The sequence below is a fragment of the Cololabis saira genome, chromosome 3, assembly GCF_033807715.1.
Source record: "Cololabis saira isolate AMF1-May2022 chromosome 3, fColSai1.1, whole genome shotgun sequence".
NCBI lineage: Eukaryota > Metazoa > Chordata > Actinopteri > Beloniformes > Belonidae > Cololabis > Cololabis saira.
Genome location: NC_084589.1, coordinates 6,914,844 through 6,932,630, shown reverse-complemented (window position 1 = coordinate 6,932,630; position 17,787 = coordinate 6,914,844). Strand labels below are relative to the sequence as shown.

Sequence of the window (17,787 nt, the reverse complement as noted above, 5' to 3'; positions counted from 1 at the left end):
TGTTGTTTTTTCCAGTGATGAGTCTTGTTTTAAGTGTAATAATATTTTTTTACTAAAATTAGACATTTTAACTAGAAATAGGACAAATATTCTAGTTAAGATTTTGAGTTTTTGCAGTGATCCATGTTACTTATCCTGTGAAGGACAGAGTCATATTGATAAGTTCAGAAAAGTGTTTTTTATTGTTGTGTTTTGATGTATTTGATGTAAGCCCAGTGGATATTTAAAGCTTACAGAAGGCTGCATTTAACTGCTGCTATGTCATTCCTGCAGTATTTCTGCAGCTGTTTTGGTCACTGCTATTATTTGTAATATATTATATTATTTGTAATCAGCACAAATTATCTGTCCCCATATGATCAAATCCACCATCCCCCCAGATTGTTTTTTACAACTCGAGTACTGCTCTGCGCTGCTGAAAAGTCAGCTGCAGTCGTGAGCAGCTATGAAGAGACAGAGCTCCTGGTAGATCTGGTCGTTCCTTATCTCCGTCTAGATCTTTTTAATTCTCTCCTCAGCACCAGGTTTATGAACATCTGACCCTCAGAGTTGGATCATCAAACAGACTTTTGCTGCTGTTGCTGGTTGAATAAAATGAACCAGAATCCGTCAGAGTCTCTTTCTCTGATTTCCTCCTCCTGACTCAGACGTCTGACTCCAACCCCCCGACCAATCGGTGGCCTGTAGTGTGATGATGTCAGATACAGCCCACTCAGCAGCTTAGAACCTCGGCAGAATAGTTACAGAAAAGTATCTACTCGGCACGTTAGACCCCTAGTGGGAAAGAACCAAACCGAGGTGAGTCGGGCTGAGTAAGTTCTAGTGGAAAAGCTCCATTAGTCTTGATTAACTATTTCTCAAGAAGCTAATCTGACCACTTGGACCACGGTTGGGAAGGTTGACATCATTGTTGCCACAGCCATGAGGTATTAGGAGCCCACAGTTGGCTTCAAATGAGTTCTCATTCACTCAAGATGCCCGTCCTTGCTGATGGTGCATGTGCCATCATCAACTCAGATGTTTCCAGGCTACAAAACCCCACTGCACCCACGCCTCTCTCTCACTCGCAGTTCTGACTGCGTTGAACAGTTTTAAGGTTTTGTTTCTCTGTTTATTCTTATGGAAGAGTATTAGGGCCATGCAGAAGAAGAAATATTTGAGAGAGGAAGATTTTTTTTTATTGTGCACTTCGAGAAAAAAAGTCGAAATGTCGAGAAAAATGTTGAAATACAATTTCGAGAAAAAAGTACAAATTTCAAGATTCAAGAAAAAAGTCGAAATGTCAAGTATAAAGTCGAAATTTTGCCTTTTTTCTCAACATTTCAACTTTATTCACGAAATTTTGACTTTTTTCCTCAACATTTTTAATTTTTTCGCAAAATTGTATTTCAACATTAATCTCGACATTTTGACTTTTTTCTCCAAGTGCATAATAAAAAAAAAAATCTTCCTCTAAAATATTCTTTTTATTTTTCTCCTGCCTGGCCCTAATACTCTTCCGTATATTCTAGTTTCTGTTGACAAAACTGATTGTATTCAGTTTGTTCAGTTCATATACAGGCACTTTAGTGCTGTTTGCATTGTTTGTTATGAGGGGGCACGTCCTCAAGGACGGGCCGTTTTCTTTGAGGGTGCAGTGCTGCATTTAGGAACGCTTGGAGTTTTCTGTACGGAAATGACCTGAAACAACTTTCCCAGATGTTTCTAGAACAGGGCTCGGCAACCCAAAATGTTAAAAGAGCCGTACTGTATTGGACCAAAAACACAAAAAACAAATATGTCTGGAGCCACAAAAAATGAAAAGTCTTGTGTAAGTGAAGACAACACATGCTGCATGTTTCTATATTAGTTAGGACTGGGTCCTCGGCTGCAAATGTCTTTCCACATGACTTTTTGTTACGCGAATCTATGGAAGAGTATTAGGCCCAAGCAGGAGAAAAATTAAAATAATATTTTATAATCTATTTATTTATTTAGATTTTTTTTTTTTCATTATGCACTTCGAGAAAAAAGTCGAAATGTCGAGTTTAATGTTGAAGTACAATTTTGAGAAAAAAGTCAAAATGTCGCAAAAAAGTCGAAATGATGAGAAAAAAGTCGAAAGGAAAAAAGAAAAACGAGAAAAAAGGAATAAAAGAAGAAAAAAAGGAAGAGAAAAAAAAGCCGCAAAAAAATGAAAATTCTTGTATACGCCTTAGAATGAAGGCAAATGGTGAAAGGTCGAGAAAAATTTGAAATGTCGACATTAATGTTGAAGTACAATCTCGAGAAAAAAGTCGAAATGTCGAGAAAAAAGTCGAAATGTCGAGATTAAAAAAGGAAAGGAAAAAGGAAGAAAAAAACTGAAAAAAAGGAAGAAAAAAAAAGAAAAAAAGGTCAAACATTTTTGAAAAAGCTCGAGGAGCCACTAGGGCGGGGTTAAAGAGCTGCATGCGGCTCTAGAGCCGCGGGTTGCCGACCCCTGATCTAGAACGGTGTAAACACGGCCAGAGGACACGTCTGCCGTGGATCAGGATCAAACCACAATTGGAAGCGATCTCTCCACACAAAAAGAAAAGAACCAGGAAAAGCCTGAGCATCCTCCTGCAAACTGTACTCAGTTAGCAGTGGTGACGGTGTGCAGCTTCCTCCTCATGTCCTGCTGGGGTCAGAGGTCAGGATTAGGAGACAGCAGACCAGGAGGAGACCAGGACGGTTGGTGAGGATACATGTGATGTTTTGCTGACCCCTGATGGACAAACGGAGTGAAAGCGGTTTTCTGGAATCTTTAATTGGTGTGATGGGAGTGAACACTGGAAGCTGCAACAGAATTTAAACGAGTCCTTAAAACATGTTTGCAGTCAGAACGCCGCGTTCTGCTGGGAGTTTGAAAAGTCTGAAAGGGTTCAGTCTTCGTCGCTGCCCATGTCCAGCGGGTCAAAGTCGGGGTCGTCCTCGTCCAGGTCCAAGTCCTCGATGTCCTGGAACAGAGACTCATCCACCTCCACGTTGTTTCCAGCTGCAGAACAAACACACCAACGCGAGCACACGTCATCACTCCACCCAATGGTTTAGGCATTTACAATAAAGAGAAAAGTCAACATTCATGCTGCATCCTCCAGAGAAAAGGACTACAGGACTGTCTCAGAAAATTAGAAAATTGTGATAAAGTCCTTTATTTTCTGTAATTCAAAAATGTCATACATTCTGGATTCATTACAAATCAACTGAAATATTGCAAGCCTTTTATTATTTTAATATTGCTGATCATGGTTTACAGCTTAAGAAAACTCAAATATCCTATCTCAAAAAATTTGAATATTCTGGGAATCTTAATCTTAAACTGTAAGCCATAATCAGCAATATTAAAATAATAAAAGGCTTCCAATATTTCAGTTGATTTGTAATGAATCCAGAATGTATGACATTTTTGTTTTTTTAAATTGCATTACAGAAAATAAAGAACTTTATCACAATACTCTAATTTTCTGAGACAGTCCTGTATGTTTCTAAGGCCCCGTTTCCACGTAGCAAAAACGTTGGTGTTTTCATGCGTTTTGGCCGTTCGTTTACGTGAAAAACGAAGCTCAAAGTCTCCAAAAACCATCATTTCTGAAAACTCCGGCCAAAGTGGAGATTTACAAAAACTCCGTCTTCACGTTTGCTTGTAAACAGAGAGAAAGGGACATTTAGTCTTCAGAACGTCACATTATGAGACAGAAACGTCACCAGCGTCATGAGTGACACCTGTGTTTACAATTTGTTTGTAACCGTCAATATTTTCTTGTATTTTACCTGTTTTATATTCTAACGTCACACTTAAAAGTAACTCCACTTCTCTGTCACTCCAAACCAAAGACTCTGGTTCATCTTGGAAGTAACTGGAAGTTACTCGTGTCATTTGTTGATGTTTTTTTCCAGGATTCTGATTGGCTAGCATGACTTTATCTTCTCGTTACACTGCCCCCTGTAGGTTTGGCTGCTCATAGCACCTTAACAGATATTTATGCAGGTTCCTGGAAATGATGGGATTTTTCAAAAAGTAGAGGGGGAAATATCTGTTTTTGTAAATACCCGGCTATGTGTAAACGTGGCCTAAGAATGATTATTTCCTAAAGGGCCAGATAATGTCAAGCGTTTTCCCTCAGCCGTCCCGTGCTTACCGTCCTCCAGGAACTGGATGTCTGACGTGTCCAGGTTGTGGTCCGTCTCGAACAGCTGCTTCCCTGCAGATAAAAACATGCTCATCATTTCTGCTGAGAGAGCTCTGGTGTGTGTGTGTGTGTGCGTGTGCGTGTGCGTGCGTGCGTGCGTGCGTGCGTGCGTGTGTGTGTGTGTGCGTGTGTGTGTGTGTGTGTGATAGCGTATTATCTTCCCCTAGTTGTGTTATGTTCAGACAATGGCCACGGTTACATGATGTTTTTTAATTCAGAATAAATTATTCCGAATTGAATCATTCAGAATTAAAGTATTTTCCTTCAAGTTTACATGGAAATAGTCATTCTGAATTGAGGTTTACATGGAAAACACGTTTCGTCTTAAGGTCTGGGGGTTGGGAAGGTTCTGATTGGATAGGGGGGCGGACCGGAAGTTACACTACCGGAAGAAAAACAACTTTGAAAAGCTCACAATTTTGATGTTTCCTGTTTCCATCTGTTCTTTTAATGATTTCTATTTATTAGATAGATGATCTCTGCTCTTGACCAGCGTTTACTGCTGCTGCATCTTGAAACTTTGTTTGGAAAACCAGCCCAGCGTGGAATATAAGATCATGGAGACAGACGGGCGAGAGAACGAGCAGAAAGAAAGACCAGAATTAATTTAAAGAGGAATACATTTATACATGATCACTGAATTATTCTATTCAGATTTTAAATCAGAATAAACCAGCCACTTACTTCAGAATTAATTTAAATTCAGAATGGCCATTTTCATTCAGAATTAGGTGTTTACATGGTCATTTTTACTCATTTTAAATCGGATTTAATTTTAATTCTGAATTAAAGAAGAATTAAACTTCCCATGTAAACGCATTGATTGTTATCAAATCAGTGTAAACAAATATGTTTACAGGTGGTGATTTACTTCATTAAATCTAAAATATTTATCAACAAAGTATTAAATGTTGGGGGCACGGTGGTGCAGCCGGCTCACAGCTACAAGGTCCTGGGTTCAATTCCCGCTGTGGGGGGAAAAGAAATAAAATATATCGTGATAAAAAATGTTCCTTTTAAAGAGGAAAAAAATAGAAGTATTAAATGTTGAAGTCCAAATATGATATTACAGTAATCCCTAGTTTTTAGCTGGGGTTTCGTTCCAAAAAGAACCCGTGATAAGTGAAATCCACGAAGTAGCAACCTTTTCTTTTTTTTTTTTTACAATTATTTTACAAGGCTTCAAATTGCAGAGATCAGCCCCGCCCCAACACGACCAGAGTTATTGGATTTGAATGGGAGAAAATGAAAAATTATTATGATAAAACTACAATAAGTACAGTAAGACAGATTGTGACTGGTGCGTATTTCCCTGCTTTTCTGAGCCGCTGCATCCTGACTCTGTAGTGTCTTTTTCTCCTAAAGCCGCGGTGCAGGAGTGTTTTTTCCAGAGTAGAACATAGTTATGGGTCGTTGCTGTCGCTCTTTTTTTCTTCTGGTTAAAAAGATTCTTCTAAACCGACATGGATTATATCTGAGACTGTAATGAACGATTCATCAAAGTTCCCGTTCTTGAGCTGCTGCTGAAGCTCATTGGTCGTTCTCAGCTTGTTGCTAAGCAACCAATGTTATTGACACAGGAAGTGAAGAAGTGGGGAGACTGTTCAGCCAATCAGAATGCAGAACACGATGCACAATGTAAATCCGTGAAGTAGCGAGACGTGAAAGGTGAACCGCGTTGTAACCAGGGATTACTGTATGCGATTACCAATAAAACTATCATTAACAGGTTAGAAGGAATGAACAGATGAAAGCTTCTCCGGCCGCTGCGAACAACCCCCCCGGGTGAACAACCCCCCCGGGTGAACAACCCCCTGGTGTGTTTGCAGCCGTTTACCCGTCAGTTTGCCTTTTCCAGCCTCCACCTCCTCTTTCTGCTTTTTCCTCCGGGCTTCTGCCATCTCCGACACAAATGTGGCTTTCCATGCCAGGAAGTTCTCGATGGTGACCACCGTCCCCTGGAACGCCACCTGTAATACACACCAGCTCTGTGTTACTGACCCCCACACACACACAAACCTGCTGTCCCCTAAACGTCCCACACGACCCACAACACCAGGGGAATGGGACTGGAACAGGGGGCGGCAACCCACAATGTTGGAAGAGCCATATTGGACCAAAAACACAAAAAAACAAATATGTCAGGAGCCGCAAAAAATGAAAAGTCTTGTATCAGCCTTAGAATGAAGACAAATGGCGAAATGTCGAGAAAAAAGTGAAATGTTGAGAAAAAAGCCAAAATGTCAAGATTAATGTTGAAGTACAATCTCGAAAAAAAGTCTAAATGTCGAGAAAAAAGACGAAACGTCGAGAAAAAAGTTGAAATGTCGAGATTAATGTTGAAGTACAATCTCGAAAAAAAGTCGAAATGTCGAGAAAAAAGTCGAAATGCTGAGAAAAAAGCCAAAATGTCGAGAAAAGTCGAAATTTCGAGAAAAAAGTCGAAATGACGAGAAAAGTCGAAATGTCGAGATTAATGTTGAAATGTCGAGATTAAAAAAGAAAAAAGGAAGAAAAAAAACAGAAAAAAGGAAAAAATGGCCTGCTTTTCTATACACACAGTTGTACCTTGGAGTGGACAATTATTATTATTGACTTTACTATTTATTTTTTTTTTTTAATTTATGGGTTTGTTATTATATACGTATATTTTGGAGTGAATAATTATGTTGTTGTTTTCTCTTGTTTTATTTGCTTAATACTTAAGCTTAATGTGTACAAATGTTGTATGCAGCTGAAAAAGGGTAAAGGAAAGAAGAAAATATATGTGGTGTATTGTTGTTGAAAACCAAATAAAAATTAAGTTCCAAAAAAAAGTAAAAAAAGAAGAAAAAAAAGAAAAAAAAAGAAAAAAGGGACAAACATTTTTGAAAAAGCTCCAGGAGCCACTAGGGCTGCGCTAAAGAGCGGCGGGTTGCCGACCCCTGGACTAGAATGCAGCGCTGCACCGCTGCTGCATTCCAGTCAGTGAGAGTGAACGCAGCAGAGGGGCCGGCGTTACCTTCTCTGCCTCCTCAATCTCCTTCTCTTTGCGTCGCGCCTCCTCCTCCCGTCTGGTCTTCATCACATCTACGATCTCGTTGAGCTTCTCCTGCACGGCCGTCACCAGCGTGAAGATCATCACCATCCCCAGGTTCTCCTCCGCCTGCAGGAGTCAACACATCAGTTCAGTTTCATACAGAAACCCAGCAAGGCCCCTGCAGACTTCAGTCCAACCACAACCCCGGTCACACAAAGCAGTTAGAATCCCATTAGGCTCCAACTGAGTCCAGATAGGAAGATGACACGTTCTTCTGGGTTCTCTGGTTTCCTCCTGCTGCCCAGAAACATGACTGACAGTTTGATCTGCGGCTCTGGGCAGGAGTTAGTGTGACCGACCCCCCCCCCGGGACAAAGATCTGAGCAGAGGTCAGACTTGTGCACAAGTCTAAGGGTCTATCCCAATCCCCCCCCTACTTTCTACCACTAGCCCTCACCCACTACCACTAGGTCCTTGTAATGTTCCCTAGGGATTGGGACACCACTTGCTACGTCACTGCGTGGTTTACGTTCGGGTACGTAAGCGACTGCGTAGTTACGTTTGCACATACGTCACACCATATCAGGAATCCCAGAGATAAAAGCTGTTTTAATTTCAGCTGTAGCGCTGTTAATATGCCACTTTATTAAGTTTTAATATTTTTTCAGGCGTAAAAGTAACCGTTAAGATCCCCAACCTGGGCTCAGTTTATCCAAATAACGCCTGTTAAGAAATTTGATCCGATGTTTTCGGAGATGAGAAGAGCCGCCGGCTCGGAAACTGATTTATGGTTCCGCGTTAAATCAACGCAGAGCCTACGGCGCCGCGTAACCTACGCCGTAGGCTCTGCGTTGGTGTAACACTGAACCATAAATCAGCCTTTATTCTGGCGAGATCTGAAGATACAACGCAACAACGAGCAAGCGAGTGATTATGTACATTCACTGAGTGAATATTATGAAAGTAAAATATATATTTCTCGCTAGAAATGTAATCAAAACACATTTTTATGCAGAAACTAACTCAAAATACTGATTTTATTCACCAAAAAATTAGAAATGTCCGCCATGTTTTTTGTTTGATTCAGTCTGTAAATGATGACGTAAAGCATTCTGGGAAATTTTCTCTAGCCCTCGGTCGGTGAGTCAGTATCTGAAATCCCTCACTGTGAAGGGTTAGATTCATCCACACTAGCCCTCGTTATGTCCACTAGCCCTACATGCAAAGAGGAATTGGGACACCACTACCCTCACGGGAACGCACACAATTTAGGGGTAGGGCTGAAAAGTAGGACTAGGGGGGATTGGGACTGGCCCTAAAACCTGAAGAAAACAGATGAAAGCACATTGTGTTACAACAGGCGACGTTTCCACAGACCTGCTGCTGCAGCAGGACCAGGACCTCCTCCATGTCCTGCTCCTCCAGGTTCTCCTGGGACTGGATCTCCCACAGGGGGGACTCGTCGGGGTACTTCTCCACATACGTGAACTTTAACAGGGCTTCCACGACTGGAAAACAGGAAGGTACATGTGATTGGAGGTTGACAGGAAAGAGGAGTGAACAACAACAGATCAGATCAGGAACACCTGCAGTGATGGTGTGTTTCTCTCCGCCTCGTGGCCGGGTCTTTGGCCCCGGGACCCGGCCAGGCTCAGCCCACAGTGGGACCTGCGGGACAACTTCTCCCAGACTCCGAGGGAGGGTGGGGGCATTGACAACGTTTACATGCAGTCAAAATTGGGGTTATTGCTAATATTCCGGTTACTGAAACATTCAGAATATTCCGTTTCCATGGTAATTAATCATTGGGGATATCTGGATTAAACCAGCGACGCACGGAGAACATCATGACGCAATTACCGTCATTTCTGCTTCTTCTTCCTGTATCCAAATTCAAAACAAATGCTGCTTCACGCAACTTTTCTCTCACCTTCTTGTAAATCTTCTATCCCGGTACTTTCTACCGTCTACAAATGCAGAAATGTTCATATCCTTCATTACATTTATGAAGTGATTAGTCTCCTCCTGGTCTTGTTTCTCCGTGTTTAGAAGAACTTCCTGGACTCAAAAGACCAGGATTCCTTGTGAACAGAGCATGTGCAGAAAACAAATTCCTGTTCCGTTTGATGGGGATATTCCGTTTGGCGTTTACATGACCCAATATTCAGGTTTTAAAAGGAGTAACCCAGGGCTCATATTGGGATTTTTAAAAACCCGAATATGAGCAAATTCGGGTTATTCAAAGGGGTTATTGGTCGACATTTACACACGGACATGGCCGTGAAAATTCGGGTTATTGCCAATATTCGGGTTTTAAAAGGGTTATTGATGCATGGAATAATGGACAGAAATTCAGTGGGAGTGGGCAGGAACAGTCAGGGCTCTACCATGATCTATGCCTCCAATATCCACGCAGCGGCTCAAACTTGTGGACACACCTGTCATGCCGGCAATACTTGGAGGATCTCCTCAACCCGACTGACCTGCCTTTAGCTGAGGAAGCAGAGAGTGGGGACTCTGGGGCGTGCTCATCCATCACCCAAGCTGAGGTCACAGAGGTGGTTCGTAAGCTCCTCAGTGGCACCGGGGGTGGATGAGATTCACCCTGAGTACCTCAAGTCTCTGGATGTCGTAGGGCTGTCTTGGTTGACACGCCTCTGCGACATTGCATGGAGGAAGGGGACAGTACCGCTGGGGTGGCAGAGTGGTGGTCCCTCTGTTTAAAAAGGGGGACACTGGACCAGCTCTATACCCCCCAAAGAGTGCTTGAGAGTTTTGGGGAGTTTGCTCAACCATGCCACATGTGCTTTGTGGATCTGGAGAAGGCATTCAACTGCGTCCCTCCTGGTAATCTGTGGGGGGTGCTGTTCCAGTATGGGATCCGGGGCCCTCTGCTAAGTGCTGTTCGGTCCCAGTACGACCAGAGCAGGAGCTGGTTTTGCATTATCGGCAGTAAGTCAGACCTGTTGTAGTACCGGACCGCCGAAAGGCAAATCTCTCGATTTATTGTTCCCTCTACACTCCCACCCTCACCTATGGCAGTCCCTCTTGTTGTCTTCCATCCTCACATCAATCAACAGACAGGTCAGAAGCTTAAAGCCAGGTTCTTACTTCTGCGTAGCAGCTACGCACAGAGCCTACGTCATTGCTCGTGATTCTACTTCTGCATCACTCTGTAATCCCACCAGCAGCTGCTAGGGGGCAGTGGAGGCTCTTTTCTGTAGCTTGCAGTGCCATTTCCTCGTTCACTTCCTGTTTGTAGCTCAGACATAACATCGGAACATATAAAGGATGTTGTACGCGACTTGGCACTGATAAATGTTCATCAGTCTTTTATATATAGTTTGCAGCATACCATCGTTCTACCCAACTTGAAAACAACAAAGAAGAAAGAATAACGAGAAATTGAAAGAACAAATACCACACTATCACATTTCTTGCAGTCCGCGTTGACGTGACGCAGTTACATTTGGAGCGGTGCACGCCGGGCTACGCCGTAGCTACATGTATACGTCAGGCAGCAGAGCACCTGCTGCTGGATCAGATGGGAGGAACAAACTGTGTCTAATGTGCGTTTACCATGGAGCTGGGAGATAGAGAAGGTGTGTGTGTGTGTGTGTGTGTGTGTGTGTGTGTGTGTGTGTGTGTGTGTGTACTCACTCTCCCCGTCCTCCCCTGCATCTGATGTCACAGTGATGGTGAAGCTTGTGGGCTCCTCTGACAGAACTGCAGGAACACAGAGGAGAACGTCATGAATGACAACATTCAGGTGCACAGACCTGGGGCCTCATTTATAAAAGAGTGTGTAGGATTCATACTAAAAGTGCACGTAAACCCAAAAGCCGGAAATGGCAGGCGCAAAAATTTTTATAAAACTGTGTGCACGCACACTTGCACACAATGTTCGCTTTATAAATCACAGTCCAGCTGGAAGGTTGTGCAGGTCAATTCGCCTCATATCCCGCCCTCTACATACCATAAATGGGCAATGCAAAGTAGTATTTCCATATAAATGAGCCTGCTGATCGATCATGCGCAGCGGCTTCCTGCAGTCTGTTTCTGCTGCGTCAGGATGAATGAGACGTGTCGAGCCACCGTGCCACTAAATTTCACGGAGACTGAGATGGAGATGTTGTGGATGAGGTGGAGGCAGGAAAACGATATTATTTGGTGGTCACAGCAAAAGTATAAATTGAAGAGATGTGATTTGAAGGTGGAGGCCAAGCGGTTTTTTATATATATATATAATGAGTTTTACGTGCGCGCGTGAAAGCTTTAAGGCTGATTTATGGTTCCGCGTTACACCAACGCAGAGCCTACGGCGTAGGTCGTTTTAACGCGGAACCATAATTTAGGCTCACGCACGCACGTAAAGGTTTCACTTGCGCGTAAAACTTATTATATATAAAAAAAAATCTGAGTCCCTTTAGGGGCTCCGTAGAGTGGCCCGGCACTCATTTGTTCTGTTCTCAGTCACTCTACGGTTGGGAACGGCCGGTGGGTGACGAGGAGGTTCCCGGCCCAGCGTGTCCTGCACCGCGGCTGCAGCAGCAGCACCAGAGTCCTGACTGACGCTGAGCTTCAAACACAGAGGGACACGATCAGTGCTATTATATTATAAGTCTGATATGTGATGACATTAAAAGTATGACACGAATCTGGCTTCATTTCACCACCTCACCGCCTGCATCGCCAGTTCCCCATATCTTAAGTAAGTTCCTACGGGAGGGTCAGGGTTGGCGTAGGGCAGGGGTGCTCAATACGTCGATCGCGATCTACCAGTCGATCGCAAAAGGTATTATTGGTAGATCGCGTGACATTAAAAAAATTGACGTCAACCTATCATCCATCCCGTCTTTTGATTGATATACAGGGCAGCCAATCAGATGACATCTGAATTTTGTCTGAGGTCATAGGTCGCTGCGCATGAGCAAACAACTGCGCTAAGTGCTAACCAACTAGCAAGCCGAGTTACGGCCAGTTTTCAGCCTTTGGTTTTTTCTAGGGTTGAAACGATTCCTCGAGTAATTCGATTACAAAAAATGATAGAGGAATTTTCTCTGCCTCGAGGAATCGTTTAACTTTTTTTTCGTTTAATTCCACCAGCTCAAAGCCTTGTATTACGCCCGGACTACGTTTAATGCGACACAACGCGCTGACGCTGCGCCGTACATACATGCGCTGCGCACGTTAAAGGGGGAAGAAAGAGGCGGCGGATATATTTGTTTTGTAACATGCCGTGCTCAGGCAGTCTGCAATGGCCCAGACGGGAGACACATGTAGTTCAGTGCTTAACTTTTATTTTTAATCCACGCTATATTCTTCTGGTCCGTACCTGCCGTGCAGGCTCTCCACGGCTACGCCGTAGCCTACGGCGTAGGGTACGCAGCGACGCACACCATTCTGCGTTGTTGTAACGCAGAACCATAAATCAGACTTTACCCGGTATATAAACATCGGTTCCCGCTACAGTTTTAACTAAAAGAAAAGGCAGAAAATGTCAGAAAAATTAAAACGTAATAAAGCTAACTGGGTAGTTTTCAATTTTAGGTCCGTAGTCATTCATGGATAAAACAAGCAGCACTGGTGTCTAATGTGCTCCAATACAGCAGGGCTCATCCTTTTATTTTGAACACTGCCAAAACTCTAACTTAAAACTTAACTAGAACTTTAAATTTGCTTGACACAAATGAAAGTTCAATTGAAACACGTGGGAAAACACCTAACCTTTTAAGTTATGTGTGTTATCAGGTGTAATGGCATTTTTAGGTTAGAAATAAGAACATTTCTTGGTAAGATCCTTAGTTTTTTGAGTGAACATAGTTAATTGTGTTGTGTTGTGCAATATTGGCTCATGCGATATAAAGAATCCTCAATATATTTATAAATAAATATATGTTTTGCATTTTTTGTAGTAGGTGGTAGATCATTTTGACTTGATCATTTTATAAGTAGCTCTCATGCTGAAAAAGTGTGAGCACCCCTGGCGTAGGGATACGCACATTTTTCAGTTAGTTTTTTCTTTTTAAATCCCAACCTTTGCGTAGAAGGTGGCTTGCCCATCTTTCAAGACCTGTTTTGTGCGCAAGCAAGCTTTATAAATGAGGCCCCTGGCACTAGGGCTGTTCGATTAATCGATTTTAAATCGTAATCGCGATTATGTAATTAGAACGATGTTAAAACGTGAAAATCGTAAAATCGATTTTTCACTTTTTTTTTTTTTTTTTTTTTTTTTTTTTAAAACCTTGGCTGCACACATATTAATGATTGATACCATATTAATGATTGATGGAAATACCTCTCAATACCTGCGACAAGTGCCCCATCGGAGAGGCTCTTTAGTGTAGGAGGGGGCGTTGTAACCATGGTGATATACTAACATTAGGGTTGCACGGTATACCGGTACCAGTATAGTACCGCGGTACTAGAGTTTTGAAAACGGTACTATACCAGCATTTAAAAACAAACGGTACTTTTATATATTTTTTCTATGCAAACGAATTGGTAAATTGGAGCCTGTCTCTTTAAGCACGGCAAGGTCCGCGAGTGTGACGTAGTTGCAGAAGCAGAGCCGCCTCCCCCTCCCACTCGCATGCGGAGGAGAGAGAAACGAGAAGTCGCGTGTTATTAGACAGACAGAGCGGGTTGAAATAAAATTGAAATAAAAAGAGATGGCAGCTGCAGAAAAGCCCGTACTTTTGGACAAAATGGGGGCCCGAAGTACGGTGTGGAAATATTTCGGGTTCAAACCGAGCGATAAGGGCGAACCACTGAACCAGACGCACCGCAGTGCAAGCGCTGCTACAACGCGTGTCTCGCAAAAGGAGGCAACACTTCAAACTTGTCCAAACGTTTAAAAGGACAACCACGCGGACTTCTTCCACGACTTCAGTCAAGAACGACAGGTGATAACTTTGTTCACCAGTTCACTGCACTGTCATGTCATGAAAGAAGTACAGAGCCTCTCCCAGCCCGTAGTAAACCTACAGCAGCCTATACAGAGAGTTAAAACATGTCCATGGTTAATAAATGCAATTTTTAAAATATATAAAAAAAAAAAAAATTACATTCTTAAAATATTTAAATAAATTCCACACACTAGAATATAACTTTAATATATTTTTTATATTTTAATATTATTTAATGTTTCATATATATTATAAACCATTAAGGCAATGAATTATATTAATTAATATTATATATTAAAACACACTTTTGTAAAACATTCCACTAGCCTACAATATCTAATCCTATCCTAGAGGACTGTCTCAGAAAATTAGAATATTGTGATAAAGTTCTTTATTTTCTGTAATGCAATTTAAAAAAACAAAAATGTCATACATTCTGGATTCATTACAAATCAACTGAAATATTGCAAGCCTCGAGGACCGGGATTGAGAAACACTGCTGTAGATAATAGAATGATCCTCAATTTATTTTTCTAGTTATGCCCATTTAATATTTCATGTGGCCTATAGTTTCAAAACACAAACCTTTTGAACAATGAGAACAAGTAAAATAAAGCAATGGAATTCAAATTAAAATGACCATGTTAATTAAAATACTGTACCCCCTCCCTCCCCCAATTACAGAAGTCCAGTGCTCCTGGCTCAGAGAGGGTGACACCACCCACTCAGAAGCAGGAGTTTTTGCTGCTACAGTATTTTATTTAACATCGTGACTTTAATTTGAATGGCATTGCTTTATTTTACTTGTTCACACTGTTCTAAAGGTTTGAACATTTTAATATCCCATGCCAATTATTTATTTTATTTATTGTTGTTATTGTTCCCAAAGTCTGCTTTAAAATAAAGGAAAATATTGACATTGAGAGAGTTCCACCTTTTTACAAAAAGTAGCGAAAAGTATCGAAAAGTATCGAAATACATATTGGTATCGGTATCGAAACAGAAATTTGGTATCGTGACAACCCTAACTAACATGCCACCGGGCATCCCTCAAGCCAGATGCCGTAGACCGGCTCGTGTTCCTTGCAAAAAACTTGCAAATGTGAACAGCAAATGTAATGACTGACATTACACACCTCTACCTCCTTCATGGGTTGCATTATTATTTAGCATGCAAAGACCCAGTTTAGTTTAATTAGAAAATGTCTTGTTTTATTTAATTGGAAATATAACTTACTGTATGTTTGCAAGTGTTGATTTGCTGATTTTTTTTTTCCAGAGATAAAACTTTATATATTTTTTTTTTTAAACTTTTTTTAAACTTATTTTACAGAGCTTTGCACTTTATTCATTAATTTTTGGTTTAATAAGAGCAAAGTTTGCACTTAAAGCCCAATGGGGCAAATGTTCAATAAAAAAACAGCATATTTGAAATAATTTCTTTGCCTTTTGTCAATTCACAAAATAATCGTAATCGTAATCGAAAATCGGATTTTGAGAGAGAAAAAAAATCGAGATTTTATTTTTGGGCAAAATCGAACAGCCCTACCTGGCACGTTTGGAGCTTTTCCACCAGCACCTACTTGGCTCAACTCAACTCGGCCAAATTTCTTTTCCATAACAATCAAACACCCAGATCAGAAGTAGGAGGTTGGAGAAGCTGCTGTGACGTATTTGATTGTGTATCTAAATGAAGAAGACAACAACACTAAAGATGTAGAACCTGGAGGAGATGATAGATGTGCTGCTGGGTCTGTGGCTTGTGTTTGATACCAAGTTAAAAAATGAGAGTGAGAGAAGATTCAAGCGGCGACGCTTTAGAATTTTCTTTTGGTTGTCTCTGAGCTGTGAGCAGCTATGACATTCCTTATCGCCCGTCTAGATCCCCTTTTAATTCTCTCCTCAGCCACCAGGTTTGTGAACATCTGCACCTCAGATGTTCACAAAGAGGCTGACGATCATGTACTTTAACAGCGACGTCTGTAATAGGTGGAATCGTAATTTTGTTTGTTTCTTAGAAGTTGGTTAACGCAGACTCAAACAGCAAGTCCTGGGAAAGCTGCTCTGCAAAAAAGAAGTCCTGTTGGGTTGATGGAGACGTCACACGGACATGAAGGACCAGGACCAGGACCGTCGATGGCCCTAAAAACTAACGAGGACTCAGCGTTGCCCCAACAGATTTCCTGTTCATCCCATCAGTTACCAAAAGATAAAATGATCAGAACCAGAGAGTAGAACCAGAAGATAAGCAGACCTACAGTACCAGAAGGGGTAGCGCCCCCGTGAAAATGTATACAATTATACAATCGAGCCCGTCGCCCCAGATTGACGTAGAAAAACAAAATTTGCTACACATGTACAACATGTCAAGACGCACCAAAAAGTCTCTTGGACCAATACCCTAACACCAACAGGAAGCCGGCCCTCTGATGACCGAATGTTCGCCATTGTCGCGCATCATATTTGAACAAACTAGTCCTAGGGATTCTATCACACCTTCTTCTGATTGGTCGATATGTGATAGTTCCTTTTTTCTGCCATAACTTTTGAATGGTTTGACATAAAGAGTCACGGGTGGTGTCATCGGACTTTGTTTTGAGTCCTTGACCTTTATTGGTGAAAATTGCACGCGCGAGGGCCCGTTCATCGCTGCTTGCAGCTTTAATTTTCCCTTTAATTTTATTTATTTTCTTTTCCTTCTGTTTTCTCTCAAATGCACCTGTTCCTTGAAGCATTTTGATAGTTTGATGCCTTGTTTGTATATAAAGATATTTATATCATTTATTTATAATGCTCAGGTATAATATTTATAATGCTCAGGTATAATATTGTAATGAAGTGCTGTAATATTTTTATAATGTACTAATAAGTATATTTTTTGTTAAAGTAAAGCTTGCTGTTATATATATTTTTTTTTTTATTTTGTATTCGAGTAAAATTTAAATAGAAACAAGGGGTAGGACTTCATAAGTTTTTACTTCCTCCTACTCCTTTTCGGGCATGAAGTTTTATTTCTTTTTGATTTTGTTTAATGACTGTTTATTTGTATTCTTTTTCTGATGTTTTGTGTAATTGTTTTTTTGTTTTTATAATAATTTTATGCTCGAAATAAAGATTTCAATTAAATTCGAAATTCCAAATTTTTCAATAAAAAAAACTCTCCACTGTATTGAGTTCAGCTTCTCTTTTTTCTACGGTAGCCCCGCAGGGACAAATCACCTCCATCACCAACACACATGACCCAGTCTGTTACAATACCGAGCAGAACCGAGAGAGAAGCAGACCCAGCAGCCTCCACATCCCGAGCCGCGTGTTTTGTGGAGGTTGTGTGTGTAGATCCTGCGGTCCTGCTGGATCTCTGCTGGGTGTGTAGCTGGACTCACGTGTGCAGCGGGTTTAAAGCGTGTTTACAGCGTGTTTACAGCGGGTTAACCCCCGGCCCCAGGGGCTCTAACCTGTGAAGGAGTCCGGGTAGATGGACTCGATGGCCTCCAGCTCGTTCCTCTGCTCCTCCTGGTAGTCCGTCATCTCGGGGGTTCTGGTCCTGACACGACTCTGGAACAGCCCCCGGGTCTGGCAGTCAGAAGGCGCGCCGATTTTTTCCAGTGGCCAGCCGCGGTACTGCAACCAAAAATCCCATGCGGCCCAGAAAGCTTTTTTCCCATAG

At 41.7% G+C, this 17,787-nt stretch overlaps 1 protein-coding gene across 1 annotated transcript; it reads right to left on the bottom strand.

Moving 5' to 3' along the window:
• Positions 1-2,752: 2,752 nt before the first annotated feature.
• rwdd1 (RWD domain containing 1) lies at positions 2,753-17,677 on the bottom strand. Its single transcript, XM_061715556.1, has 7 exons — positions 17,576-17,677; positions 10,873-10,938; positions 8,590-8,720; positions 7,195-7,338; positions 6,031-6,163; positions 4,143-4,205; positions 2,753-2,998 (listed from the first exon to the last, which is right to left on the bottom strand). The coding sequence occupies exons 1-7, from the start codon at positions 17,646-17,648 to the stop codon at positions 2,886-2,888; spliced, it is 723 nt and encodes a 240-aa protein (XP_061571540.1). The 5' UTR covers positions 17,649-17,677; the 3' UTR covers positions 2,753-2,885.
• Positions 17,678-17,787: the final 110 nt, after the last annotated feature.